This window comes from Agelaius phoeniceus, chromosome 11, assembly GCF_051311805.1.
Source record: "Agelaius phoeniceus isolate bAgePho1 chromosome 11, bAgePho1.hap1, whole genome shotgun sequence".
NCBI lineage: Eukaryota > Metazoa > Chordata > Aves > Passeriformes > Icteridae > Agelaius > Agelaius phoeniceus.
Window position 1 is genome coordinate 14,235,712 of NC_135275.1, and position 24,916 is coordinate 14,260,627.

General features: G+C 64.4%; 2 protein-coding genes across 8 annotated transcripts; both read left to right on the plus strand.

Moving 5' to 3' along the window:
* The first annotated feature begins 473 nt into the window (after positions 1 to 473).
* On the plus strand, positions 474 to 14,357 carry LOC129124994 (laminin subunit beta-2-like). Of its 6 annotated transcripts, none has more exons than XM_077184480.1 (36): positions 474 to 620; positions 1,398 to 1,532; positions 2,278 to 2,327; positions 2,828 to 3,003; positions 3,108 to 3,231; positions 3,341 to 3,414; positions 3,571 to 3,759; positions 3,838 to 3,901; positions 3,972 to 4,177; positions 4,248 to 4,368; positions 4,565 to 4,753; positions 4,859 to 5,038; positions 5,418 to 5,530; positions 5,631 to 5,710; positions 5,874 to 6,030; positions 6,226 to 6,378; positions 6,471 to 6,629; positions 6,707 to 6,828; positions 6,954 to 7,074; positions 7,577 to 7,763; positions 7,957 to 8,100; positions 8,518 to 8,749; positions 9,161 to 9,324; positions 9,409 to 9,633; positions 10,221 to 10,435; positions 10,521 to 10,617; positions 11,065 to 11,443; positions 11,527 to 11,711; positions 11,783 to 12,012; positions 12,086 to 12,289; positions 12,629 to 12,788; positions 12,874 to 13,085; positions 13,173 to 13,310; positions 13,524 to 13,700; positions 13,791 to 13,947; positions 14,098 to 14,357. In XM_077184480.1, exons 3-36 carry the CDS (start codon positions 2,297 to 2,299, stop codon positions 14,229 to 14,231), a joined length of 5,499 nt encoding a protein of 1,832 aa, XP_077040595.1. In that variant the 5' UTR covers positions 474 to 620; positions 1,398 to 1,532; positions 2,278 to 2,296; the 3' UTR covers positions 14,232 to 14,357. The 6 variants fall into 6 exon arrangements, with proteins under 6 accessions (XP_077040595.1, XP_077040597.1, XP_077040594.1 ...); XM_077184479.1 differs by having other exon boundaries at positions 480 to 620; positions 1,365 to 1,532; XM_077184483.1 differs by having other exon boundaries at positions 482 to 620; positions 1,365 to 1,532; positions 12,644 to 12,788.
* Positions 14,358 to 14,512: 155 nt separating this feature from the next.
* LAMB2 (laminin subunit beta 2) lies at positions 14,513 to 24,811 on the plus strand. Of its 2 annotated transcripts, none has more exons than XM_077184486.1 (33): positions 14,513 to 14,727; positions 14,896 to 15,059; positions 15,151 to 15,286; positions 15,478 to 15,551; positions 15,653 to 15,841; positions 15,917 to 15,980; positions 16,870 to 17,072; positions 17,160 to 17,280; positions 17,579 to 17,767; positions 17,838 to 18,017; positions 18,094 to 18,206; positions 18,296 to 18,375; positions 18,453 to 18,588; positions 18,763 to 18,918; positions 19,030 to 19,157; positions 19,240 to 19,357; positions 19,473 to 19,665; positions 19,740 to 19,883; positions 19,990 to 20,221; positions 20,297 to 20,460; positions 20,540 to 20,761; positions 21,314 to 21,528; positions 21,620 to 21,716; positions 21,785 to 22,157; positions 22,228 to 22,412; positions 22,487 to 22,728; positions 22,794 to 22,997; positions 23,090 to 23,234; positions 23,550 to 23,757; positions 23,838 to 23,979; positions 24,063 to 24,233; positions 24,308 to 24,467; positions 24,551 to 24,811. In XM_077184486.1, exons 1-33 carry the CDS (start codon positions 14,670 to 14,672, stop codon positions 24,685 to 24,687), a joined length of 5,343 nt encoding a protein of 1,780 aa, XP_077040601.1. In that variant the 5' UTR covers positions 14,513 to 14,669; the 3' UTR covers positions 24,688 to 24,811. The 2 variants fall into 2 exon arrangements, with proteins under 2 accessions (XP_077040601.1, XP_054495928.2); XM_054639953.2 differs by having other exon boundaries at positions 14,514 to 14,727; positions 24,057 to 24,233.
* The last annotated feature ends 105 nt before the right edge of the window (positions 24,812 to 24,916 follow it).

Below are 24,916 nucleotides of genomic sequence, written 5' to 3' on the forward strand. Positions count from 1 at the left end.
GGCACTATCCCTGCGTGACAGTGAGGGCTCTGTGGCACCCGGCCCTGGTGCACAGCCGTGCTCCCTGCAGGGCTCCAGGGCTGCCGGCTCAGCACCCAGTCCAGCGGATCCCAGACAGCACCGACCAGCACAGGGTGAGTGGGGCATGGCAGTGCCAGCACTGGGCGTGAGCAGGATCCATTTGGCATGGGTACCGGGGCAGTGCAGTGCAGGGCTTGCGGTACCGCTGCTAGAGACGCGCCCTGCAGAGGCACAGACGGGCCCGTGCAGTGCAGGGCGAGTCCCAGCCAGGCTGCCTGTCTCAGCAGCCCCACGTGCTGCACAACCGGGCACAGCAGCCCTGCAGGAATGCTCTCCCGGCCAGCCTAGGCACAGGACACTGCTGTGTCACACGTGGGCCACCGCCAGCGTGTACCTTCCTCTGCCTCACCTTGGCTAAAGCTCGGTGCGGGCAGGTCCCTCCCCTCGCCTGGCACGGCTGCCGGAGGAGGAGACAGGCACCGGCCGCCCTCCTCCAGGAACAGCAGCTGAGCCCAGCCCGAGCCCAGCGGGCCTCCGACTCCGCAGCCCACCCGGGCCACCAGCCACCTGCCCAGCGCCCCAGGCTCCCACGGGCACAGGTAGGAGCCGGTGCGCCGTAGGGGAGATCCTGGGCACGGCACAGCTCTGGGGCACGGCACAGCCCTTGGCACTCGGCACAGCCCATGGCACGGGCTGGGTGCTGGCAACTGGCGTGAGGCAGCACTCAAGGAAGGAGCTGTGGGGTCCCTTGGCAGTGACAGGTTGGGTACCCCCACCCTTGCCATGCGGTTCCTGTGGCTGACGTGCGCCGGACTTTGCCCAGGGAGCTGTAGCAGTGGGGAGGGACAGGTACCTTGGGAGGGAGGGGACGTTCCCATCCGGCAGCATCGCCGCCGTGCCCGGGTGAGTTCCTGGTAGAGCAGATGCCCTGCACGGCTCCACCCTACAGCGTAGCCGTGCAGGTGCCTTCGCTATGGGCCATCCCCACCTGAGGCGAAGGATGACGCAGTGACCCCTGTGTGGCTGCACCCGCCGGTTCCTGGAGCATCAGGCAGCCACCCATCCCACCATGCTGCCCCCACGCCTCACTGCCCGCGGCGGCCGGCACGTTCCTGCCGCGCCGTGCAGGGAGCCCAGGGAACGCGGTGCCTCCGGCTCGCCAGCCCACGAGGCGCCCTTTTGTTCGCCGGCGGGGCCCACCGTGCCGCCTGGGGGCCGGGGCGTGCCCGGGCTGCCGACGCCTGGCCGGCCTGGCCTCCGCGGGCGGGCGGGCGGCGGGGGCCTCCAGGCAGAAGGAATCGGCAGTGACATTCCCGTAGCCTGGAGACCGCCGTCCCTTTCAGCGGGCAGCCCATTTGAATAAGAATCGTGCACAGGGAAGGGGGGCCACCAGCCGCCATCCCATCGCTGCCCTTGCCCCGGCTCATTTCTGCGCTCCCAGCCCGGGGGCAGCGGGTCCCACGCCGCCCTCGACCCTGGCCTTGGTCCCGCCGGACGCCGCAGGACGCCAGGTACAGGGGGTTCGGGGGCTCGGGGACCCTCGTGCCAGCACGTGGCTCTGCACCACCTTGCCTATCGCCCTGGCATGGCTTCGAGCGGGGCGGGTGCCAGAACGGAGCCGCGGCTCCCCCCATCGCCCCGAGCCCCCTTGCCCTGGGCTGGCTCCGTGCGGGGGACAGGAGAGATGTGTTTGGGCAGAGCCGAGACCCGGCTTTGATCCAGCACTTGTGAGGCTGGGAGCGGGAAGTACCGGGAGAGAAGGAAACACAAAAGACAGCTCCAACCTAAATTTAACAGCGGGACCCTGGCCAGAGTCAGGGACGCCCTTGCCCAGCCGGCTCCAGCGTTCCTGGCTCCCCTCCCAAGCTGGCCCTGGCCCGATGCTGGTACCCCCCAGGGACACTAGTGACTCTCAAAAGGATAGATCCATTCTGAGCCAGGCAGGGTGGGGCATGGCACAGTTCGTGCCAGCTCTGGTGGGGCATAGCATGGCTGTGTGCCTGGATGTGTGTGTGACAGTCCCGCAGAGCTGCTCAGGTGGACACCGCATGTCATTCCGGAGAACTTTCAGACCCAGCTGCCCCAAATGACCCTGATTCCTCGTGTTGTCCCTGGAAAGCACCATCATGCCGGTGTGGGGGGGTGCATCCTGGACTGCACAGTCCTGCTAGAGCCAGGAGAGGACAGGCATCAGCTGATTTGCACCCCATGCCATACCCTGCGCCCTATCGCAGTGCCATCTCCCTGTTCCACCAGGCAGATCCCGTGGTTGCCCATGGACCTCTTGGCGCTTGCTTTCCTCCTGGGTAAGCATTGGCCTTGGTGGCACCCTGCATACCCACACTGCTGGGAGCTGTGGTGGTTCAGGGACCCCAGTCAGGGTGGAGGGTGCTGGGCAGCAGAGGTGGTGGCAGTGGCCATGCTCCCTGCCTGGCAGCACCCACAGCCTGACTGCCGCAAAATCCAGCGGGGAATCCAGGCTGCACTAAGCCCTGTCGGGATTAGCAAGCGCCTGACCTGGCTTCTGACTCCCCGAGGCACTTCTCAGCACCCTGGGGCTGCCCGGGCCCCCAGGAGCACGGGCAGCCCAGCCCCCCAGTCACCCTGCTCCCTGCCCCTGGTCACGAGGCTGCGGTGCTGCTGCCAGCACCTTTCCGGATCATGGAGCTTCATGCTGCATCAGTGGGTCGGGATGCAGGGATGGGATGGGATGGGACAGCTGGGGGTGGGGTGGGTGCATGGGGGAGCAGGGGGTGCCCAGGCACCCCAGTGCAGCCCCCAGCCTGTGCCCTCATGCTCTCTGCAGTCGGGGGACTGGTGGCTGGGGGCTGGCAGGAGCCTGACCTGAGCCACGGCTGCGCCCGTGGCAGCTGCTACCCAGCCACTGGGAACCTGCTGGTGGGGCGAGCCTCCCGCTTGAGTGCCACCTCCACCTGTGGGCTGGATGGCCCCCAGGAGTACTGCATCGTCAGCCACCTCCAGGTGAGCCCACCCAGCCCCAGAACAGCTCCAGCACAGACCCACACAGCCAGGCACTGGTGCAGCTTCCAGTCACCCATCCCTGATGGTGCCACTCCTTGGCACAGGACTCGGAGAAGTGTTTCACCTGTGACTCACGTGACCCATCCCTGCCTGAGAGCCACCGCATCGAGAATGTCATTTACCTGAGCAGCCCCCATGACAAACGGACCTGGTGGCAGTCGGAGAACGGTGAGGTCAGGGTGGCAGTGAGGTTGCCCCATATGCATGTGCTGTGGGGCTGCATGGCCATGGGGGTCTTCCCCAGCCTCAGCCATCTCTGTCTCTCTTTGTCTCCCAGGTGTGGAGCATGTCAGCATCCGCCTGGACCTGGAGGGCGAGTTCCACTTTACCCACCTTATTATGAAGTTTAAAGTGGGTCCTGACACATGGATGCCTGGGATGGGATGGGATGGGATGGGATGGGATGGGATGGGATGGGATGGGATGGGATGGGATGGGATGGGATGGGATGGGATGGATCTGGAGGGGCTGTGGGTCTGGTCCCCATCCCATCTGGGTCTCCTGCAGACCTTCCGTCCTGCGGCCATGCTGGTGGAGCGCTCAGCTGACTTTGGGCGCACCTGGAAGGTGTATCGCTACTTTGCCTACAACTGCTCCAAGCTCTTCCCTGGAATCCCCAGCCACTCCCTGGGGCTTGTGGATGAGGTGCTGTGTGACCAGCGCTACTCTGAGATTGAGCCATCCAGCCATGGGGAGGTGCGTAGGAATAGGGTGGTGCAGAGCAGGGCCAGGGGTCTGAGTGGAATGGGATCACCCATTCCTTCCTTCTTACAGGTCATCTTCAAGGTGCTGGACCCCTCCATTCCCGTAGCAGATCCCTACAGCCCAGACATCCAGAGTATGTTGCCGGGGGTGTGGGGGATGCAGGGCTGGTGTCAGGGCAGGTGCTAACAGTGACATGCCCCCAGACCTGCTGCGTGTCACCAACCTGCGGGTGAACCTCACCAAGCTGCACACGCTGGGGGACAACCTGCTGGACTCACGGCGGGAGGTGCTGCACAAGTACTACTACGCTGTGGATGAACTGGTGCTGCGCGGGAGCTGCTTCTGCCACGGCCACGCTGCCCACTGTGCCCCAGCACCGGGTGCCCCAACACCCTCTGTCCCTGGCATGGTGAGGCACAAACCCCCCAGCACTGCCCCATGAGACCTGGCAGCCACACTGAGCTGGGTGCTCCCCCCAGATCCACGGGCGCTGTGTCTGCGAGCACCACACGCAGGGGCTGAACTGCGAGCGCTGTGAGGATTTCTACCATGACCTGCCCTGGCGCCCGGCCGAGGGCTCCAGCACCAACGCCTGTCGCCGTGAGTGCCAGGGTTGCCAGGCTGTGCTGTGCCAGGGGTTTTGGGGTGCCAGGGCTGTACTTTGGGGAGCATTGCAGTTGTGGTGCTGCATATCAGAGTAAGGGGGATCCAGACAGGGGAGGTTTGGCACTTGGGGTGCTGCCTACCAGGTGTGGGCTGTGGTGCCATGTGCCATGCCACGGTGCTGTCCCTGCAGGCTGTGACTGCAACGAGCACTCACGGCGGTGCCACTTTGACATGGCCGTGTTCCTGGCCACGGGGAACACCAGTGGGGGTGTGTGTGATGACTGCCAGCACAACACCATGGGCCGCCACTGCCACCTCTGCAAGCCCTTCTACTACCGGCACCCTCGCTCCGACATCCGGTCCCCCACTGCCTGTGCCCGTGAGTGTCCTGGGACCAGCCCTATGGCTCCTGGTGCCACCTGCCCCAGCCTCACGGTTCCTGGTACCAGCAGCCAGAACTACTGATGATCCTGTCTCTTGGCAGCGTGTGACTGTGACCCAGCAGGGTCGCTGGATGGAGGTGCCTGCGATGGGCACACAGACGTGGCGCTGGGCATGATTGCGGGCCAGTGCCGCTGCAAGGAGAACGTGGCCGGTCCCCGCTGCGACCGCTGCCGGCACGGCGCCTATGGCCTCAGCCACAGCGACCCACAGGGCTGTCAGCGTGAGCTGGGAGCCAGGGATGGCGTGGGAGAGGGGATGGGGATGGGGGGATGATGGAGGGGTACGGAGAAAGGGATGAAATTTGAGGGATGGGGAATGAAGAGATGTTGATGGAGGAATGGGGACGGGATGGATGAGGGTGGAGGGATGGAGGTAGAGGTATGGTGATGGAGGGATGAGGGTGGAAGGATCTGGGATAGAGGGGGATGTAGGACGGAGGGATATGGCATAGTTGTATGAGAATGGATAGAGGGATGGTGATGGAAGGATGGGGATGGAAGGGATGAAGATGGATGGATATGGGATGGGGAAGGAGGGCCACGAAGCATGTGGGCTGTAGTCCCACTGGCACCCCCTCACATGTGCATGTGTGGGGGCAGCATGCAGGTGTGACCCGCGGGGTACGGTGGCAGGCAGTTCCCCGTGTGACCCCATCAGTGGGGACTGCTACTGCAAACGCTTCGTGGCTGGGCGCTCCTGCAGCCAATGTGTGGTGAGTGCCCCAACCTGTGAGGGACTGTCCCCAACCCCATGGCAACCCCCAGGGCTGGGTTGGCCCCACACATGCCCTACATGTCCCCTCCTCACTGCAGCCCGAGTTCTGGGGTCTGAGCTACGACCTGGGGGGCTGCCGGCCCTGTGCCTGTGACTTCGGGGGAGCCTACAACAACCGGTGGGGCCCAGCACAGCACCCGTGGGGCAGGGGTGGGGAAGAGAGTGGGGACAGGGCTGGGAGTCACACATGGGGGAGGGAGGGATGGGGACAGAGATGGAAGTAGGGAGGGATGATGACACAGACAGAAGGACAGATGAAAGGACAGGATGGTCACCCCCAGGTGCTCCATGGAGGATGGGGCGTGTCCCTGCCGTCCCCACATCATGGGGCGGCAGTGTGACCAGGTACAACCCGGCTTCTTCTGTGCCCCCCTTGACTACTACACCTATGAGGCCGAGCAGGCCACCGGCCATGGCCACAGCCACCCTCAGCTCCCGGTGAGTCTCCTTGGGGGTCACTGTACTTGTGCATGGCTGTCACTGTTCACCATGCTCCATGCATAGCTGCTGCTGTGCTCTATGCATGGCTGTCACCCTGTCCTGCATGTGGCTGTTACCATGCCCTGTACACGGCTATCCTCGTGCATGACTGTCCCTGTGCATGGCCACCGTCCCCTGACCCCATCCCTGCAGGGTGCCATTCGGGTAGAGGTGGCCCAGGACTGCCTGGAGTACGACACCAGGGAGCCAGTTGGGCGGAAGGGACGCTCACGGCATCAGCACAGCCCCCTCCGTGCTCCCCAGCCCCCTGTCCCCTCGCGCCGCAGCCGCCAGCAGCCCCCCAAGGTGAGGTGGTAGGGGAGGGCACAGTGAGGCACTGCAGGGCAGAAGTGGCTGGGGGTAGAGCCAGGGCCAAACTGTGCCTGTGCCCTGCCCAGCCGGACGTGGAGGAGGTGGTGCGGGACAGTGCCGGGCGCATGGTGACATGGACAGGCTTGGGGTTTGCCCGGGTGCGGGACGGGGCTGGCCTGACCTTCCGCGTGGACAACGTGCCCTACGCCATGGACTACGAGCTGCTGCTGCGCTACGAGCCTGAGGTGAGCACGGCCACAGCCACGGCCACGGCGTGTATGGCACAGCTCAGCCCTGACACTGCCCTTGCCTGTCACCACAGTCAGCCGAGGACTGGGAGGCCGTGGTCAGTGTCAGCTCCCGGGTGCTGCCCACCAGCCCTCGCTGTGGGAACCTGCTGCCCTCCGAGCAGATGTACCGCCAGAATCTGCCCCACAGCCAGAGGTGCAATGGGATGGGCTGGGGGGCGTTGGGGATGGGAACAAGGGAGGTGGTTGGGTCCTGCTGCTGCTGTCCTTTTGCTGTCTCCATGGCCCTGCTGTGCCCATGCAACACCTGACTCTGTACAGGTATGTGCTGCTGTCCCGGCCCTTCTGCTTCGAGCCCAGCACCCCTTATGAGGTGACCATGCGGCTTCAGCGGGCTGGTGTCACCCAGCGCCACCCTGGTGCCTTCATCCTCATTGACTCGGTGAGGGGAGTCCCACTGCCCCTTGTGCCTGAGGCTTGGCAGGGGTGGGATCATGGGCAGGGACAGGGACAGAGGCTGGAGTGAGAAGTGACCCCCCTCTGGGGATGTACTTGGAGTCAGGATGGGGATGAGATGGGATGAGATAGGGTGGGATGGAGATGAGGATGAGATGAGGATGGGGATGGGATGGGGATGGGAATGGGGAAGTAGATGTTGAAGGGGAAGGGAATAGAAGGGAATATCAATGAGACTGGGGATTTAGATAGAGTTGGGGTTGGCATAGAGATGTCAGCGTGGAAGGGAATAAGGAAGCTTCTGGGGATGGCACTTTTTATGGGAATATCAATGGGGTTGGGGATGTCCATGGCTGTTGATGGAGCTGGGGTAATTGACCCCAGCATCATTGGGACTGTCCTGGAGCACATGGATCCAGCCTAGTGGTAGGTGCCACAGTGGAGGCTGGCTATGCCCCCCCGCCCCATCTCCTCTTCCCTTCCCCCAGCTGGTGCTCCTGCCACGGGTGTCAGAGTTGCCAGGGTTCCATGGGGCAGAGGCAGCAGCGCGCCAGGAGGAGCTGGAGCGGTACCAGTGCCTGGAGGTGTTTCGCATGGCTCCCCCTCACCCCCTGGCCGAGGCCTGTGCCCGCCTGGTCTGCAGCGTCTCAGCCCTGATGCACGGCGGGGCACTGCGTGAGTGGGGAGCCTGCAGGATGGGATCCACGAGTGGGCAGGGCTGGAGCCCTGCCGGGGCAGTGGGTCAGGATATGCCCATGCCCATGGAATGGTGGGCAGGAGAGCAGTGGCAGGGTGTGGGCAGGTGTGGGCAGGTGTGGGCAAGTGCAGAAAAGGCAGCCCTGGCCCCATGCTGGTCCTGCTCCCACAGCCTGCCAGTGCGACCCACAGGGCTCCCGCAGCAGCGAGTGCCAGGTGCAGGGCGGGCAGTGTGAGTGCAAGCCCCACGTCATCGGCCGACGCTGCGACCACTGTGCCCCAGGCAGCTTTGGCTTTGGGCCCCTGGGATGCAGCCGTGAGTACTGGGATCTTCATCTGCCAGGAATTGCTGTCTCTCCTGTCTGTCTGTCCAGCCATCAGCGCCCTCTTCACTGCCCTGTTCACTTGTCTGTCCATCTGTCTGTGCATGTGTCCATCTCAGCCCTGCTGTCCTGCAGCCCATGGGTTCAGTCACAGGTATCCATCCATCCATCCATCCATCCATCCATCCATCAATCCATCCATCCACATGAGCCCCCTGTAAGCATTGTGCTGTCCTGCACTCTCTCATCTGTCTGTCTTGTGGACCTGTGTGTCCACATAAGCCCATCTGTGCCACAGCCCATGGAGTGAGCATGTTCTGGGTGCTGGTCCCCTGCCTGCCTCTCTGTCTGTCTGTCCACCCCTGTGTCCCTGCACCCATGTGCCTGACCTGAGCTGTGCTGCCCTGCAGCCTGCACCTGCTCCCCAGAGGGCTCGGTGTCCCAGCTATGTGACAAGGTGAGCGGGCAGTGCCGGTGCCAGCCCGGCACCGTGGGCCGGCAGTGTGACCAGTGCCAGCCCGGCCACTGGGGCTTCCCTGCCTGCCGGCCCTGCCAGTGCAACGGGCACGCCGAGGAGTGCGACCCCCGGACGGGCACCTGCCTGCACTGCCGCGACCACACGAGCGGCCGGCACTGTGAGAGGTGGGCCAGCTCCCAGAGGAGGCCGTGGAGTGGTGTGGTGTGTGGTGTGGGGGGGGTGGTGTGGGGTGGTGTGGCATAGAATGGGGTTGATACAATGGAGTAGGACAGGATAAGATATGATGATATGGGATATGTTGGAATGGTGGTATGGGTTGAGATGGGCTGGCAGAGATATGATGGGATGGGGTAGAATAGAATGGGATTGCATGGTGTGGGATGGGATGGGATGGGATTGAGATGGAATGGGATGGGATGGGATGGGATGGATGAGATTGAGATGGAATGGGATGGATACAATTGGCTAGGATAGGGTGAGATATGATGATATGGGATACGATGGAATAGGATGGGATGGTGGGATGGTATATGATGGATTGGAGGGACCCACTGGGTCCCCTCTCGTCCTTTCAGGTGCCAGGATGGTTACTATGGGAACCCTGTGCTGGGCTCGGGGCAGCAGTGCCGGCCCTGCCCCTGCCCCGGCTACCCTGGTACACGGCATTACCATGGAAGCGCCTGCCATGCGGACGATGAGACACACCACATCGTCTGCCTCTGTGCCCCTGGATACGCGGGTGAGGGCCAGAGTGGGCACGGGCCAGCAGGGACCCCCTGCCTGGGGCTGCGGGACCCCAGCACCTACAGCCCCCTCTCTGCAGGGCCCCGCTGCGACCGCTGCTCCCCTGGTTACTTTGGGGCTCCGGAGATGGATGGGGGGGAGTGCCGGCCCTGCCAGTGCAACAACAACATCGACACCAGCGACCCAGAGGGCTGCGACCCCCGCACGGGACAGTGCCTGCGCTGCCTGTACCACACAGCTGGGCCCCGCTGTGCCCACTGCCAGCCGGGCTACTACGGCAATGCCCTGCAGCGCAGCTGCCGGCGTGAGCAGGGCTGCGGGGCTGCAGGGGCTGCGGGGCTGCAGGGGCTGCGGGGATGCAGGGGATGTGGGGCTGCGGGGCTGTGGGGCTGCAGGGCTGCGGGGATGTGGGGCTGCAGGGCTGCGGGGATGTGGGGCTGTGGGGCTGCAGGGCTGCGGGGCTGCGGGGATGCGGGGCTGGTGGGGCTGCAGGGCTGTGGGGATGCGGGGCTGCAGGGCTGCGGGGCTGCAGATGCACAGGGGTTTGGAATGGGGGGTTGAAATGATGCAACGGCTCAACACAGGGATGAGGTGTGGGGCTGTGGTTGGGTGTGGGTGATTGGGGTTGGGTCAGGGAGAATTTTGGGGTGTTGCAGGGCTAGGGTTCAGGGCCAGGAGAGGTTTGAGGCTGTTAGAAGGGGTGTGGGGCTGTGCCTGGGTTGGGGCTGGGCAGGGGACAGGGATCGGGGTTGGTGGGGCTGTGCAGGGGTTTGAGGCCTGGCAGACTGGGGGACACTGGGGTCAGGCAGATTTGGGGTGCTGGGTTCAGCAGCACACTGCCTGGGCAGTGGGTATGGGCTGAGCCCCATGTGGCCATCCACCCTCCTGCAGGCTGTGGCTGTGACCCACGGGGCACACTGGCCTCCCACTGCACCGATGGCACCTGTGACTGTGACCGTGGCACAGGAGCCTGTGCCTGCCGGCCCAATGTCGTGGGCAAGAGCTGTGATCGCTGCGCACCCCACTTCTGGAGGCTGGGGGGGCCAAGGGGCTGTGAGCCCTGTGGCTGCCACCCCACACATGCCCTGCACCCTGCCTGTGACACTGTGAGTCCCCTGGCACCCTGCTACAGCTGCACTGCCCTCCTGGGGCCCAGTGAGCTGCACAGTGAGCATGGCGCTGTCACTGCAGGTGACAGGGCAGTGCCAGTGCCGGCCTGGCTTCGGGGGTCGTGTCTGTTCCCAGTGCCAGGAGCACCACTGGGGAGACCCTGAGCAGGAGTGCCGAGGTGGGAGCACACCCCAGGGACTGGGGGAGCAGGGGCTCTGGGGATGGGGGATATGAGGGGACTCTGGGTGCATAGTGAGACTCTAGGGAAATGGGACATGGTGGGAGACTCTGAACATGGGACACTAAGGAGACAGTGGGACACTGGGGACACAAGGGACTCAGGAGATCTTGGGAACATGCTAGGACACTGTGGGCATGATGGACCTTGGGGAACAGTGGGATGCTGGGGACATGGTGGAACACTGAGGACATGGTATGTCTCTGGGGACATGCAGGACTTTGGGGACCCAGTACTTGGTGGAACTGTGGGGACAATAGAAGATGCTGGGGATAGACTGGATTCTGGAGACACAGGGGAATATGGTGGGATGCTGGGACATGGTGGCAGTCTGGGGGCATGGGGCTCCATGGGAAGGCTGGGACACACCTCCAACTGTCTCTGCAGCCTGTGAGTGTGAGCCGCTGGGTGCTGAGAGCCTGCAGTGTGAGCAGGACAACGGGCAGTGCCGCTGCCGGCCAGGATTCGGGGGGCTGCGCTGTGACCGCTGCCAGCGGGGCTACCAGGAGCCCTTCCCCCAGTGCTCACCCTGCCACCCTTGCTTTGGGCGCTGGGACCTGGCCGTGGGCAGCCTGCGGGAAGGACTGCAGCGCCTTGGGGCACAGGTGCAGGCGCTGAGGGAGGGGGGCTCTGCACTCCCACTCAGCCCCCGTCGCCTGCGGGAGCTGGAGGAGGCTCTGGGGCACGTGGAACAGCTGCTGGGAGAGGGGCACAGCCCTGGTAGTCCCCTCCTCGATGGACTGCCCAGGCAGCTGGGTGGCACCAGGCAAGTGTGCATGTAGGGCTAGGGTGGAGGGACCTCCCTCTTGTCCCCACCTGAAAGTTTGAAGCCATCCTCCCTACCCAAAGGATGGAGCTGGACAATTTTGGGAAGCACCTCCAAGAGCTGGAGCAACATCTAGATCAGCTGGCACAGGCGGATATGCAGCACCATGGCCGGCTAGCTGAGCTGAGCCGTGAGCTGGGAGGTCTCAACCGAACCACCTCCCACCTTCAGAGCCTCCTCGGCACTGTAGCGGCAGCTGGATTCAGCGGTAAGAGCAGCCAGCAAGGTTTGGGTTTGGTGGCAGCCATCCTGGCCAAAGCCTAACACCCGCACCCGCAGAGTCTTACCGCAGCATCCTGGCATCGGCGGAGGCCTCGCGGCAGGCGGAGATGATGGTCAATGGCACGGCTGGAGAGCTCAGGAGGGCGCAGGTGACGCAGCGGACGACCGAGCGGGCGCTGCAGCAGCGGGGCGATATCTTCCGCCGTGGCACAGCCGCAGCCCGGAAATCCTTGCGGGAGACACAAAAACGGGTGATGGGACTCAGCATTGCCAGGATCAACGAGAAGGTGAGAGCAGGACTGGCAGAAGCAGCGTGGGCATCACCGTCCAGGAAATGAGCTGCCATTTCCACCATCACAGATTTGTGGGGCGCCTGGAGACCGGAGCTGCGAGCATGCGTCTTGCGGAGGAGCCTTGTGCCGAGACAGTGCAGGGACAAGGCACTGTGGTGGTACTGGGTGTGCAGGGGCATTGCCTGTCTCAGCTCGAGCCCTGAGCACTGCTCATAATGCCTCTCAGCAGCTGGAGGTGGCATTAGGGCAGCTGGATGTTGTGGCACAGAAGGTAGGGGTGGTTGCTCCATGGCACTTTCTGGGGTCCCCTTGTGTCCATTTTGCATATCCTGTTGGTGCCCTTTCCATGCCACTTTGCATGGCCCCCTTCTATGTCCTGTTTTTTCCCTTTCCATGTCCCCAAGCATGTTAGCTCTGTATGTGTCTCTTATGCCCATTCAGAGATGCCCCTTGTGCCACTTGTGTGCATGCCCCCTTGGGCCACTGCTGTACCCTCTGTTCCCCTTGCACCCCCCTTGCACGCTCCTTTGCAGGCTCACATCTTATCCCCTCATACTCCCTGCTCATCCCAAATGCCCCCTCCCGGGGCTGCCCTGTGCCCCCTGCTCAGCCAGGTGCCCCTCAGATGCAGGAGGTGCAGGAGCTGGCACGGGGGGCACGCAGCAGGGCAGAGGAGGCCCTGGGGCACTCTCAGGCCGCACGCAGCCGTGCAGAGAAGGCAACAGCCCAGCTGCGGGACTTCATCCGCCGAATCAAGGCCTTCCTGGCAGGTAGTGACAGCACTGGGTGGGCACATGGGCATGGCAGGACTCAGCGAGCCCACCCTGAGCCCACCCTGCTCCCCTGTCCCCGCAGAGGAGGGAGCTGACCCAGGCAGCATCGAGCTGGTGGCCCGGCAGGTGCTGAACATCTCCCTGCCCAGCAGCCCTGGACAGATCCAGGAGCTGCTGTGGGAGATGCAGGAGAGCATCAGCCAGCTAGAGGGGGTGGACGCAGTTCTCAACAGCACAGCAGAGGGGCTGGCTGTGGCACGGGATCTGCTGGCACAGGGACAGGAGGCCAGGCAAGTGGTGGGGCCATGCTGGGGCAGGCAGGGGATAGGTCAGTCCCCCTGCAGCGGCAGGGCCTGGAGATGCCTGTGCTGCTGCAGGGAGCGAGCAGAAGGCATAAGGGATGAGCTGGCGGGGACACAGCAGGCACTGGAGGTGGCACGGACACAGGCGATTACAGCAGGGAGCACCCTGCAGAGCGCCAGGGATGCCATCCAGGTGGCTGAGAAGAGAGCCAGGAAGGTGAGGAGCATGGGCTCGGGGAGTGGAGCTGGTACCACTGGGAGTAATGGGATCAGTGCTGTGCAGAGCAAGACATGGCTTGGGCACATTATGGGTAGGGAGGCTGGCACTGGGGAAATGTGGCTGGCATTGGGCAGTTACCAGGGCAGTGGGGCTGGCACCATAGGCATGGTGGTTGCTGTGCCTGCTGCAGCTGGTGTCCATCCCTGCCAGGCGGAGCGCAGGCTGCAGGTGCTGGACAGGAAGGAGTCGCAGGTGCAGAGGCGGCTGCAGGAGCTGGCACAGCGCATCACCAGCCTGCAGGAGCACGGCCGGGGTGCTCACCACATGGCCCAGCAAGCCAAGGATGCGGCACAGCGTGCCACCACCACCTCGGGGACACTTAGCCAGGTGAGCTCCATCCCTGCCTGGTTATGCATGCCACCAAGCAAGTACTGGGTGCTGCAGGTGCTCAGCCTCACCATGCCCTTGTGCCGCCAGGACCTGGCCCAGGTAACACAGCGTTATGTGGTGCTGAAGAACCGGGTGGGCACGCTGGACAGGGTGTCTGGTGGGGCCCTGCAGCGTGTGTCGCAGCTGATGGCAGAAGCCCGAGACCTCCTGGATAAGGCCAGCAACAGCAAAAGGAAGCTGGAAGGTGAGAGGGAGCACATGGTGGGGTACATTTCCTGTCACCTCCCCATAATACATCTCCCCGTGTCCCCCTGGGCCTGTCCCACCGGGTGTCCCGATGGTGACAGAGGACATGGTGGGAGGCTGTACTGTGACCATGTTGCATGTTCCGCAGACCTGGAGCAGCGCTTTGGGGCCAATGAACGGATGATGGCGGCAAAGGTGACACGACTGCAGGCTTTGGAGGAGCAGGTCACCGGGCTGTTGCAGGAGATCCAGGAGAGGGCCAACGCTTACGCCACCTGCTAGGGACCACTGGCGGGACCGGGGGCCGGTCCTGCCCTGCCGCCCCGCAGGTCCCCGAGCCCGGGAGTCCCGTCCACTCTGCAGGTGTCTTTAGTGCGGGCGCGCCTGCAAATAAAGCCCTAAACTGTGTGTGCCTGTGTCCGATGTCTTCTGTCCAGCCTTCTCCTGCCTCCTCCCGCCTCTCCCGGCCGGCCCGCTCCCCCGCTCCAGCCGGGATCCGCCCCGCGCTTTCCGCGCAGCCCCGAGAGCTGCGCCTGCCGCCAGTTCGGAGGGGCCGGGAGGGACCGGGAAGGGGACGGGGAAGGGACTGGGAACGGGAACGAGAAGGGGAACCGGTGAGTCGGGACGGGACGGGACGGGACCGGCGGGCACCTGCCGAGCGCCCCCTTTGCGCGCCCTTTGCGCCCCTTTCCGTCCCGTCTGGCCCCGTCGCGCCCCGCGATGCGGAGCCCGGCGAAGCGGAGCCCCGCCGCCCTCCTGCTGCTGCCGCTGCTGGCCGGTGAGTCCGCGCCCCGCGCCACGGCGGGGCCGGTGGGCACCAGGGTCCGGCCCGGCCCCGCCGTCCCGTTTCCGGGCGGTCACGGAAGGGGCCCCGGGCGCGGCGGGGGGAAACCCGGCCCCGGCCCCCCCGGCCCCGCAGCGCCCTCAGCCGCCCGCCGCTCCGCAGGGCTGGGGGTGGCCCTGGCCCCCGATTCCCCCCAGGGCTGTGCCCGCGGCAGCTGCTACCCGGCCACCGGGGACCTGCTGGTGGGACGAGCAGCCCGCCTAAGTGCCACCTCCACCTGCGGGCTGCGCCGGCCCCAGCCCTACTGCATCGTCAGCCACCTCCAGGTGAGTGGGACGGGACCTGGGGGGACAAGACAAGGATGAGGGGCACGGGACACGGCTGGGGACACGCATCATTGAGCCTTCCAACTCGCAGGAGGAGAAAAAGTGCTTCATCTGCGACTCCCGGCGGCCCTACGATGCCCGCACCAACACCAACAGCCACCGCATCCAGAATGTCGTCACCAGCTTTGCCCCCCGCCCCAAGAAAGCCTGGTGGCAGTCAGAGAACGGTGAGTAGTGGGTGGGGGTGGTGGAGCATCCTGTCCTGTCCCGGGGGGCTCTCCTTCCCTTCCTCCCACACTGAGGAAGTGTGACTCAGCCTGCGGCCGTGGCCGCGCCCCTGGACCACTGCCGGGTGGGGGGGACGAGCCCCCGGGACCTGTGAGTGGGTGCTTCCATTTGTCACACTTTTCACCCCCAGGTGTGGAGCATGTGAGCATCCAGCTGGACCTGGAGGCTGAGTTCCACTTCACCCATCTCATCATGACCTTCAAGGTGGGTCCGAGCGTGTAGGTATCCAGGCTGAGACAGGACAGGATTGATCATGCCCACAGGGACTGTGGGGCTATCCCCTGTCCCACCTGGATGTCTCGCAGACGTTCCGGCCCGCGGCCATGCTGGTGGAGCGCTCAGCTGACTTTGGGCACACCTGGAAGGTGTATCGCTACTTTGCCTACGACTGCGCTGCTTCTTTTCCCCACGTCCCCCACGGGCCCCCACGCCGCATCGATGATGTCGTCTGCGAGTCCCGCTACTCTGACATCGAGCCCTCCACTGAGGGGGAGGTGAGGCCCTCGTAGTGTCCCAGGAGAGTCGGGGGATTCCCTGCACTGCTCTCATCACCTTGCTGTCCCTTCCAGGTCATCTACCGGGTGCTGGACCCTGCCATTCCCATCCGGGACCCCTACAGCCCTGACATCCAAAGTGAGTTGCCAGCCATCTGGGCTCCTGCTTGGCTGCTCTATTTTGGGTGTAGCTATTTTGGCTGCTCTCTCCCTGCTCTGGGCCCTACACAGGGATCAGGACCTGATCCAGCCTGTGGGGTCTTGGGCCCCTCTGCACCCTGCCTTGTGAGAGCAGCTGAAGATCAGGCTGCGTTGGGTTAAATGGAGGAGGATGGCTGTGCTATGGCTGAACCCAACACCAGCTGTGGTTCGAGATGGGGAGTTGGGCTGGGCATGGGACACAGTGGGTTAATCACCCACCCAAGGCTAAATTTAGACTGGGAGCAGGAGGGGTGGAATCTACAGGGCAGGGCAGGGCTTCTGGGAAACTGCAGTTCTGGGGAAGCTGTCCTGTGTTCCCAAGGCCCCAGGCTGCACCCACCACACCAGGCATAGCCATCTCCTGGGAACGGCCCCCAATGGTGAGTGTCCTGAGACATGTAAAGGTGCTGTGCCAAGGGTGCTGTTCTGCACTGGTGGGGTCCCAGCCTGCCTCTGCTGTGGGAATGCAGAGCCCTGCCCACGCACAGCCAGACTGTGCACAGCTACGTGTGTGGGAGCTGAACCCCCCACAGCTACGTGCTGCCCAGCCTGGCCACATGCAACCACGTGCCTGTGAGCCAAACCATGCATAGGCCTGGGCCAACACTGTGTGATACAGAAAACCATAAAAGACCAGCCTGATATTGTGCAGCCCTGCATGGACACCCCATGCCAAGCACAGCCCACCCCAGCCATGCCCAGCTCGTCTGAACCACCTACAGCCTCCTCTGCCATGCACAGCCCAAACCAGCTGTGCCCGGCAGGGGTGAGCTGTGCATAAACGTGCCCAGCCACCCTGTGCCAACAGGGGTCTCTCCCTGCCCTAGACCTGCTGCGTGTCACCAACCTGCGTGTGAACCTCACCAAGCTGCACACGTTGGGGGACAACCTGCTGGACTCACGGCGGGAGATCCGGGAGAAGTACTACTACGCGCTCTACGAGCTGGTGATGCGCGGGAACTGCTTCTGCTACGGGCACGCCTCTGAGTGCGCCCCGCTCAGCGGGGCCCCTGCCACCACCGATGGCATGGTAGGGCAAGCCAGGCCTGTGTGCCCTGCTGGAGCTGGGTAGCTGTGCCACCTAGGACCACAGCCCCTCACCGTGGCATCCTGGCAGGTGCACGGGCGCTGTGTCTGCAAACACCACACGCAGGGGCTGAACTGCGAGCGCTGCGAGGATTTCTACCAAGACCTGCCCTGGCGCCCGGCCGAGGGCTCCAGCACCAACGCCTGTCGCCGTGAGTGCCCTGCTGGCACCAGATCCTGGCACAGTGATCCCAGTGCCAGAGCTGCCAGGCTGTGCTGCGCCAGGGGTTTTGGGGTGTTGCGCAGTGGGATGTGGTTTGGTGGTGACTGGCATCATGCAGACTGGCTTAGGGGGTCTAGGGTGCTAGGGCTGTACTTTGGGGAGGTTTGGGATTGTGGTGCTGCATGTCAGCAAGGAGAGCCCAGGCAGGGGAGGTTTGGCACTTGGGGTGCTGCCTACCAGGTGTGGGCTGTGGTGCCACATGCCATGCAGCGGTGATGTCCCTGCAGGCTGTGACTGCAACGAGCACTCACGGCGGTGCCACTTTGACATGGCTGTGTTCCTGGCCACGGGGAACACCAGTGGGGGTGTGTGTGATGGCTGCCAGCACAACACCATGGGCCGTCGCTGTCACCTCTGCAAGCCCTTCTACTACAAGGACCCCACCAAGGACCTGCGGCACCCTGCAGTGTGCCGAGGTCAGTGTGGGACAGGCTGTGCAGGGGGGTGCTTTGGTGGTCACAGTGCTCACCCTGCCTGTCTCCCCAGCCTGCGACTGTGACCCTGAGGGTTCTCTGGATGGTGGGCTGTGTGACGGTGCTGATGACCCAGCCAGGGGCCTGATTGCGGGGCAGTGCCGCTGCAAGGAGCACGTGGCTGGTCCCCGCTGTGACCGCTGCAAACCCGGCTTCTTCGGCCTCAGTGCCGACAACCCGCAAGGCTGCCGGAGTAGGTACCAGGGTGGCACCTGTTGGGATCGGGCACGTGGTTTGGCATTGCTGGAAACTGCTGGCTCTCCATGCAGGGTGCCAATGTGACCCCCGTGGCACAGTGGCTGATGGCAGCCGGTGTGACCCTGTCAGTGGGGAGTGCTTCTGCAAGCGGCTGGTGACTGGGCGCAGCTGCAGCCAGTGCCTGGTGAGTGGGGCTGTGCCACGGCCCCTGCACAGTGCTCAGCACTATAGTACATTGACAGCTGCTCTTTAACACCCTGTGACCCCCTGCAGCCCGAGCACTGGGGACTGAGCCACGACCTCCCGGGCTGCCGGCCCTGTGACTGCGATGTGGGAGGTGCCCGCAACAACCTGTGAGTCTTTGTGGGGATGCAGAGGGCAAGGGGCACCCCTCCTGGCATCAGGGCTGATGGTGCTGCTGGGGTACCAGGTGTGCCATGGGGACAGGGCAGTGCCAGTGCCGCAGCCATGTGATAGGACGACAGTGTGAACAGGTGGAGACCGGTTTCTACCGCATCAACCTGGATCATTACACCTATGAGGCAGAGGATGCACGGCTGCATCAGGTAAGGAATGCAGGTGTCCCTGGGGAGGACATCAGGCAGAGCAGCACAGTGGGCTCCCCTTTGCAGGGTGCCCAGACCAGCAGGCAGTGGTCTGCCTCCCTGCTCAGGGCAGAGCAGTGCCTGCTGGCCAAGGTGATTTTCAGGGTCCCATCTCACAACACCTGCTTGCACCAGGGCTCAGTGGTGGAGCGTGAGCCGCCCCCAGACCGTCCAGCTTCCTGGACAGGAATAGGCTTTGCCCGCATGTTGGAAGGCGGCTGGGTAGAGTTCCATGTGAGTGATGTGCCCTTCTCCACCGAGTACGATGTGGTCATCCGCTATGAGCCACAGGTGAGCACCAGATGGTGAAGCCAGCAGTGTGATATATTGCCAGATTGGGAGGTAGTGGTGGGGAGTTCCAGATGGTGAGGCTTTTTGACACTGCCCCTTCTTGGCTGTCAGCACCCAGAGGCCTGGCAGGAGGTGAGGCTGAAGGTGCTACGCCCCAGCCCTGTCTCCGCCAGCAGCCGTTGTGGAAACACCATCCCTGCTGATGACCAGCTCTCCACCAGCCTCCCCTCTGGTGCCAGGTAAACACCTCAGTAGGGTTGGGGTGTGCTGGGGCTCACTGGAGGCACATGGCTGCCCTTGCTCTGTTTTGCCCCCATCCAGGTATGTGGTGCTGTCCCAGCCCATCTGTCTGGAGCAGGGTGTCTCCTACACGCTCCGCCTGGAACTGGGCTGTGCTGCTGCTCATCAGGATCCCACTGCCAGTGTGCTCATCGATTCGGTGAGGGGCAGACAGGCAGTGGGATGGGGGACAGCAACCCTTTAGGGGGATAGGATGCAGCCATAGGGAACACAGGGAGAGAGGGACGTGATGTCCCACTGACTTTGCCCCGCAGCTGGTGCTCCTGCCCCGTTACTCCTCACTGGAGATGTTCATTGCGGGTGACCCCAGCTCCATGGAGCGCCGGGAAACCTTTGAGCGGTACCACTGTGCCCAGCCTTTCCACGCTGCAGGGCCCTCGCCTGTGGCTGAGCCTTGCTCCAGCCTCCTGCACAGCCTCTCGGCCATCCTGCACGATGGGGCGCTGCGTGAGTACAGCCCCACACCCTGTCCTACCCCCTGTCCCACAGCAGCTGACACTGACCCTGCTCTCTGCCTACAGCCTGCCTCTGCGATCCCCAGGGCTCGCTCAGTGCTGAGTGCCAGCCCCAGGGCGGGCAGTGCCAGTGCAAACCCAATGTCATGGGACGGCGCTGTCACCGGTGTTCTCCAGGAACCTTTGGCTTTGGGCCCGGCGGGTGCCGACGTGAGTGCCAGTGGGAGAGGAGCCTGGGCATCCCAGGGCTGGGGGCATGAGGAAGGGGTGCTCTCTACAGCTCAGGGGCAGACGCTGTGGGTGCTGTGCTTTCCAGCATGCCAGTGCAGCCGTGAGGGTTCAGTGAGCACCATCTGTGATAGCACCACTGGGCAGTGCCCCTGCCGTGAAGGCACCCATGGCCCACGTTGTGACCGCTGCCAGCCTGGCCACTGGGGTTTCCCTGTCTGCCGGCCCTGCCAGTGCAACGGGCACGCTGAGAGCTGTGACCCTCAGACAGGCAGCTGCCTGCGCTGCCGTGACCACACGGATGGGGAAAGGTGCCAGAGGTAGGTGGGGTATGTGGCCAGACTGGGGCAGGGTGCTGCCAGCAGCCCCAGCTCCTGCTGACCTCCTGCCTGCAGGTGTGCAGCCGGACACTTTGGGAACCCAGCGCTTGGTTCCGGGCAGCACTGCCGGCCCTGCCCCTGTCCTGAGGGGCCCAGCACCCCCCGCCACTTCGCTGCCTCCTGCTACCAAGACAGCCACTCCCAGCAGGTCATCTGCCACTGCAGCCCTGGGTACACAGGTGGGTACCTACCAGGGCACACCCAGTGCCTGCGGGGATGCCCTGTCCACATGCACTGCCCAGCGCTCTGTTTCAGCAGGTTCCCGCTGTGATGAGTGTGCCCCTGGGTACTATGGGGACCCTCTGCAGGGCGGGCGCTGCCTGCCCTGCCAGTGCCACGATAACATCGATGTGACGGACCCGGAGGCGTGTGACCGGCGCACAGGGCAGTGCCTGCGCTGCCTCTACAACACCGCAGGGCCCCACTGCGCCGAGTGCCAGCCTGGCTTCTACGGGGATGCCACACGACACAGCTGCAGGCGTGAGTACCCACTGCCTGCCAAGACAGACACAGACTTGCCTCCAGGGCCTGACACGTCCTTGGGGACCATGTGCACCAATGGCTGCCTCTGCTTGTGCACAGGGCTGTGGAGTCCCTGCAGCCCTGCCCTGTAACAGGGTTGTCTCCTCTGCCCAGCCCCAGCACTGTGGCCCAGTCCCTGACCCCATGTCCAACTTATTCCTTCCCATCTATATCCTATTCTCATGCCCATTCTTGTCCCCATTGCCATCCTATCCCCACTGCCATCCATCTGTCCCCATCCTGTCCTTATTCCAGCTCTATCCTGACCCTGGTCCCATCTCCATCCTATCCCCACCAGTGGTCCTCATGCTACACACATTCCATCTCCATCCAGTCTCCACCTCATCCTTGTCCAATCTCTGTCTCCATCCTGCTTCCACCCTCATCCATCATCATCCCACTCCTGCTCTGTCCCCATCAGAACTTCCATCCCATCTCCATCCCAATCTCATTCCCATCCTTACCCTCATTCCCTCAACTCTATCTCTGCTCAGTGCCTCTTGGTTCCAGGTTGCTCCTGCAACCCCCTGGGCACTGATGCCAGCACCTGTGGGCCCCAGCAGTGCCACTGTGACAGGCACAGCGGGCAGTGCCACTGCCTGCCCCATGTGGAGGGCCAGAGCTGTGACCGCTGCAGCCCCAACTTCTGGAACTTGGCCAGCGGGCAAGGCTGCCAGCCTTGTGCCTGCCACCCCCAGCACTCCCTGACACCCACCTGCAACCAGGTGAGACACGACAGGGACAGGAGTTGGGGAATGGGATGGGGCTGGGGGTGTGCTGCAGCAGTGCCAGCCTCGGCCATGCCATGTCTGTCAGTTCACAGGGCAGTGCTCCTGCCGGCCAGGCTTTGGCGGCCGCACTTGCACCGACTGCCAGGAGCACCACTGGGGTGACCCACGGCAGCAGTGCCGAGGTGAGAGCCGGTTCCAGTGGGGGGACCACAGTGGAGCCTGTGGTGCCCTGACACTACTTTTCCTGCAGCCTGCGACTGTGACCCCCGTGGCATAGCCAGTGCCCAGTGCCACCGCAGCAGCGGCCACTGCGACTGCCGGCCTGGCATCTCTGGAGTCCGCTGTGACCAGTGTGCCCGGGGCTTTGCTGGTACCTTCCCTGCCTGCCAGCCCTGCCACCCCTGCTTTGGGGACTGGGACCGTGTGGTGCAGGATCTGGCTGCCCGTACCCGAGCGCTGGCAGAGCGGGCCAGCCTCCTGCAGCACACCGGGGCTGCCGGTGCCTTCGAGGGCACCTTCCGGCAGCTGGAGGAGAAACTGGCCACTGTACGTGACGTGGTGGCCACCCGCAACACCACTGCTGCCACTGCTGCCCACCTGACACACACCATGGAGGGACTGCGGTGAGCACCTGGCACAGGGCATGGCTCCCAGGGTAGCCTAGGGGCAGCTTTTCACCCCCTTGCTTTGCAGGCGGCAGATCGAGGAGGCAACTGAGAGGCTGACACGGGTGGAAGGGGAGCTGACGGCTGCTCAGGATGCCAACTTCAATGCCAGCCATGTGCTGAACACTGTGGACCGGGGTGCCCGCGCCCTCAACCACAGCCTGCAGGACTTGGAACAGCGGCTACACACCCTCAAGACCTCCAATTTCCTTGGTGAGCCACACCACAGAGCCAGGCCAGGGTGGTCAGGCCATGGCCAGGGGTCTGACAGTGTCCCTGCCCCCCAGGTGCCTATGACAGTATTCGTCAGTCCTATAAGGAGTCACAGGAGGCCGAGCGCTGGGCAGACGCCTCCACCCGTGCCGTGCCCAGCCCTGTCAGCACCTCGGCAGCCACTCGGCAGCGCACTGAGCAGCTCCTGGCCAGCCAGAGGGATGGCTTCAACCGCCGCAACGCAGCCAGCCGGCGGGCACTGATGGACCTGGCAGCGAGGGCACAGGCACTGAGCCTGCAGCCGCTCAACGAGAAGGTGGGACACAGGGAGGGAGCTGGGAATGGCACCCAGAGCTGCCCTGATCCCGTGCTGCCTTGCAGGTCTGCGGTGTGGTGGGAGATGTGCCCTGTGCTGAGAGCCCTTGTGGCGGTGCCGGGTGCCGGGATGAGGATGGGGGACGACGTTGTGGTGGTCTGAGCTGTGGTGGAGCCGTGTCCAAGGCTGACAGTGCTCTGGACCGGGCACGCCATGCCCAGGAGGAGCTGCGTCAGGCTGCCAGCGACATGGCCCAGCTCTCCCACAAGGTGTGTGGCACATGGGTGCTGGTGGCATCTGGTGGCACAGCCACGCTCTGCAGCCCTTGGGACTGACACCGAGGGTCTCTGCCCATGCTCAGGTGGCAGAGGCCAAGGGGAAGGCAGACGAGGCCCGGTTGCGAGCGCAGGCAGCCCTGGACAAGGCGAACCAGACCAGGGCCCGTGTGGAGAGCTCCAACAAGGAGCTGAGGGAGCTAATCAGCCATGTCAAGGCCTTCCTGAGCCGTGAGTGCCGGCATGCCGGGAGGGCTGGCCATCCCTACCGGATGCTCTGTGGGTTCTGTGGCTCTGCACCTGCACCACACTGCACTGATCCTGCTCTGCACTGCACTGCACTGCACTGTCCCAACACTGCATGTGAGCTGTGCCACCCCTGCCTCATGCTGCATTGCCTGGTCCCTGCCATCCCCCAGCCATCCTGTGCCCTCCAGCCATCTCTTGCCCCCCTGCCCTGTCCCATGTTCCCCTCTGCCCTTTGGTCTGCCTGCCCCCTGCACCCCAGCGTGCTGTAGGGAACACACTGACTGCTTCCACCTGCAGAGGAGGGGGCTGATCCTGAGAGCATTGAGGTGGTAGCCAGTCGGGTACTGGAGCTGTCACTCCCCGCTGCACCGGACCAGATCCACCGCCTGGCCGAGGAGATCAAGACGCGGGTGCGCAGCCTGGCCAGCGTGGATGCCATCCTGGAGCAGACAGCCAGTGACGTGCAGCAGGCCGGGCAGCTGCTGCAGGATGCCCAGCGGGCCAGGTGAGTCCAGGGATGTGAGGACACAGTCCCTCTGGGGATCCCAGCCCAGGCCATGCTGAGGCCTTGCCGTGTGGCTGCAGGGCACGGGCAGAGGGAGTGCGGGGCACGGCCGAGGCCGTGCGGCAGGCGCTGGAGGAGGCACGGCAAGCCCAGGGCATGGCTGAGCGGGCGCTGCAGCAAGCTGCCGGTGACATCCAGCACAGCGAGAGTGCCCTTGGCATGGTGAGAGTCCCATCCCTACGACCATAGGACCCCATCCTCACCCTACGATCACCAAACTCCCGTGCCACCATCCCCAGATGCAGACCCAGACACGAAGTGCAGAGCAGCAGCTGGCAGGTGCCATGGAGCAGATCGGGCTCCTGGACAGGCACACTGATGCCCTGAAGGTGAAACGTGCAAACAACAGCTTGGCAGCCACACGTGCCCAGGAGGCAGCCAGCACTGCGCGGGACCGGGCCGGTGAGGCCAAGCAGGTGGGTGATCAGGGGGACAGTGTGGCAGCAGGGGTCCCGTGATGATCCTGCTGACCAGCCCGGCTGCCCAGCAGGTGCTGGACGGGCCACTTCGGGACCGGTACCGGACAGCACAGGAGCTGGTGGAGCACCGGGCGCAGGGCGTGCAGCAGGCGGGCAGCCGGGCACAGCAGTTGCGGGAGGAGGCCGCAGGGCTGCTGCAGGACGCCCAGGGCAAGCTGCAGCGGCTGCGAGGTGAGGCCGGAGCGGGGATGCTGGGGCGGGGCTGGGGGCAGCGGTGGGAGGCCAGGCTGACTCATGTTCCCGTGTCCCTGCAGCGCTGGAGGAGGAGTACGAGCGGAACGAGCGGGTGCTGGATGCCAAAGCAGCCCAGCTGGGCGGGCTGGAGGCCAGAATGAGGGAGGTGCTGGCCACCATCAACCAGCAGGTCCAGATCTACAACACCTGCCAGTGATCCCCGGAGGGGCCTGGACCCCCCGGAGCACCCAGACTCCTGCCGCCCGGCCTCCGCCTGCCCCGCAGCGGCAGGCGGGATGGGCGCTGCAGGGTACCCCGTGTGAATAAAGTTGCAGAGCAAATCCCGCCTCCGCCCCGTGCGCCCCCCGGGTGGGAGCTGGCCGCCACCGGGTGTGGGGCACAGCGGGGCGGGAATCGGCAGCGGGACTGGGGGGCACAGCGGGGCG

Coding starts and splice junctions, on each gene's coding strand:
- LOC129124994 (XM_077184480.1), top strand. CDS start 2,297: ATGGACCTCTTGGCGCTTGCTTTCCTCCTGG. Junction 3,415..3,570: donor ACCTTATTATGAAGTTTAAA/GTGGGTCCTGAC, acceptor GGTCTCCTGCAG/ACCTTCCGTCCTGCGGCCAT. Junction 5,039..5,417: donor CGACCCACAGGGCTGTCAGC/GTGAGCTGGGAG, acceptor GTGTGGGGGCAG/CATGCAGGTGTGACCCGCGG.
- LAMB2 (XM_054639953.2), top strand. CDS start 14,670: ATGCGGAGCCCGGCGAAGCGGAGCCCCGCCGCCCTCCTGCTGCTGCCG. Junction 15,552..15,652: donor ATCTCATCATGACCTTCAAG/GTGGGTCCGAGC, acceptor GATGTCTCGCAG/ACGTTCCGGCCCGCGGCCAT. Junction 22,998..23,089: donor TGGCCCAGCTCTCCCACAAG/GTGTGTGGCACA, acceptor GCCCATGCTCAG/GTGGCAGAGGCCAAGGGGAA.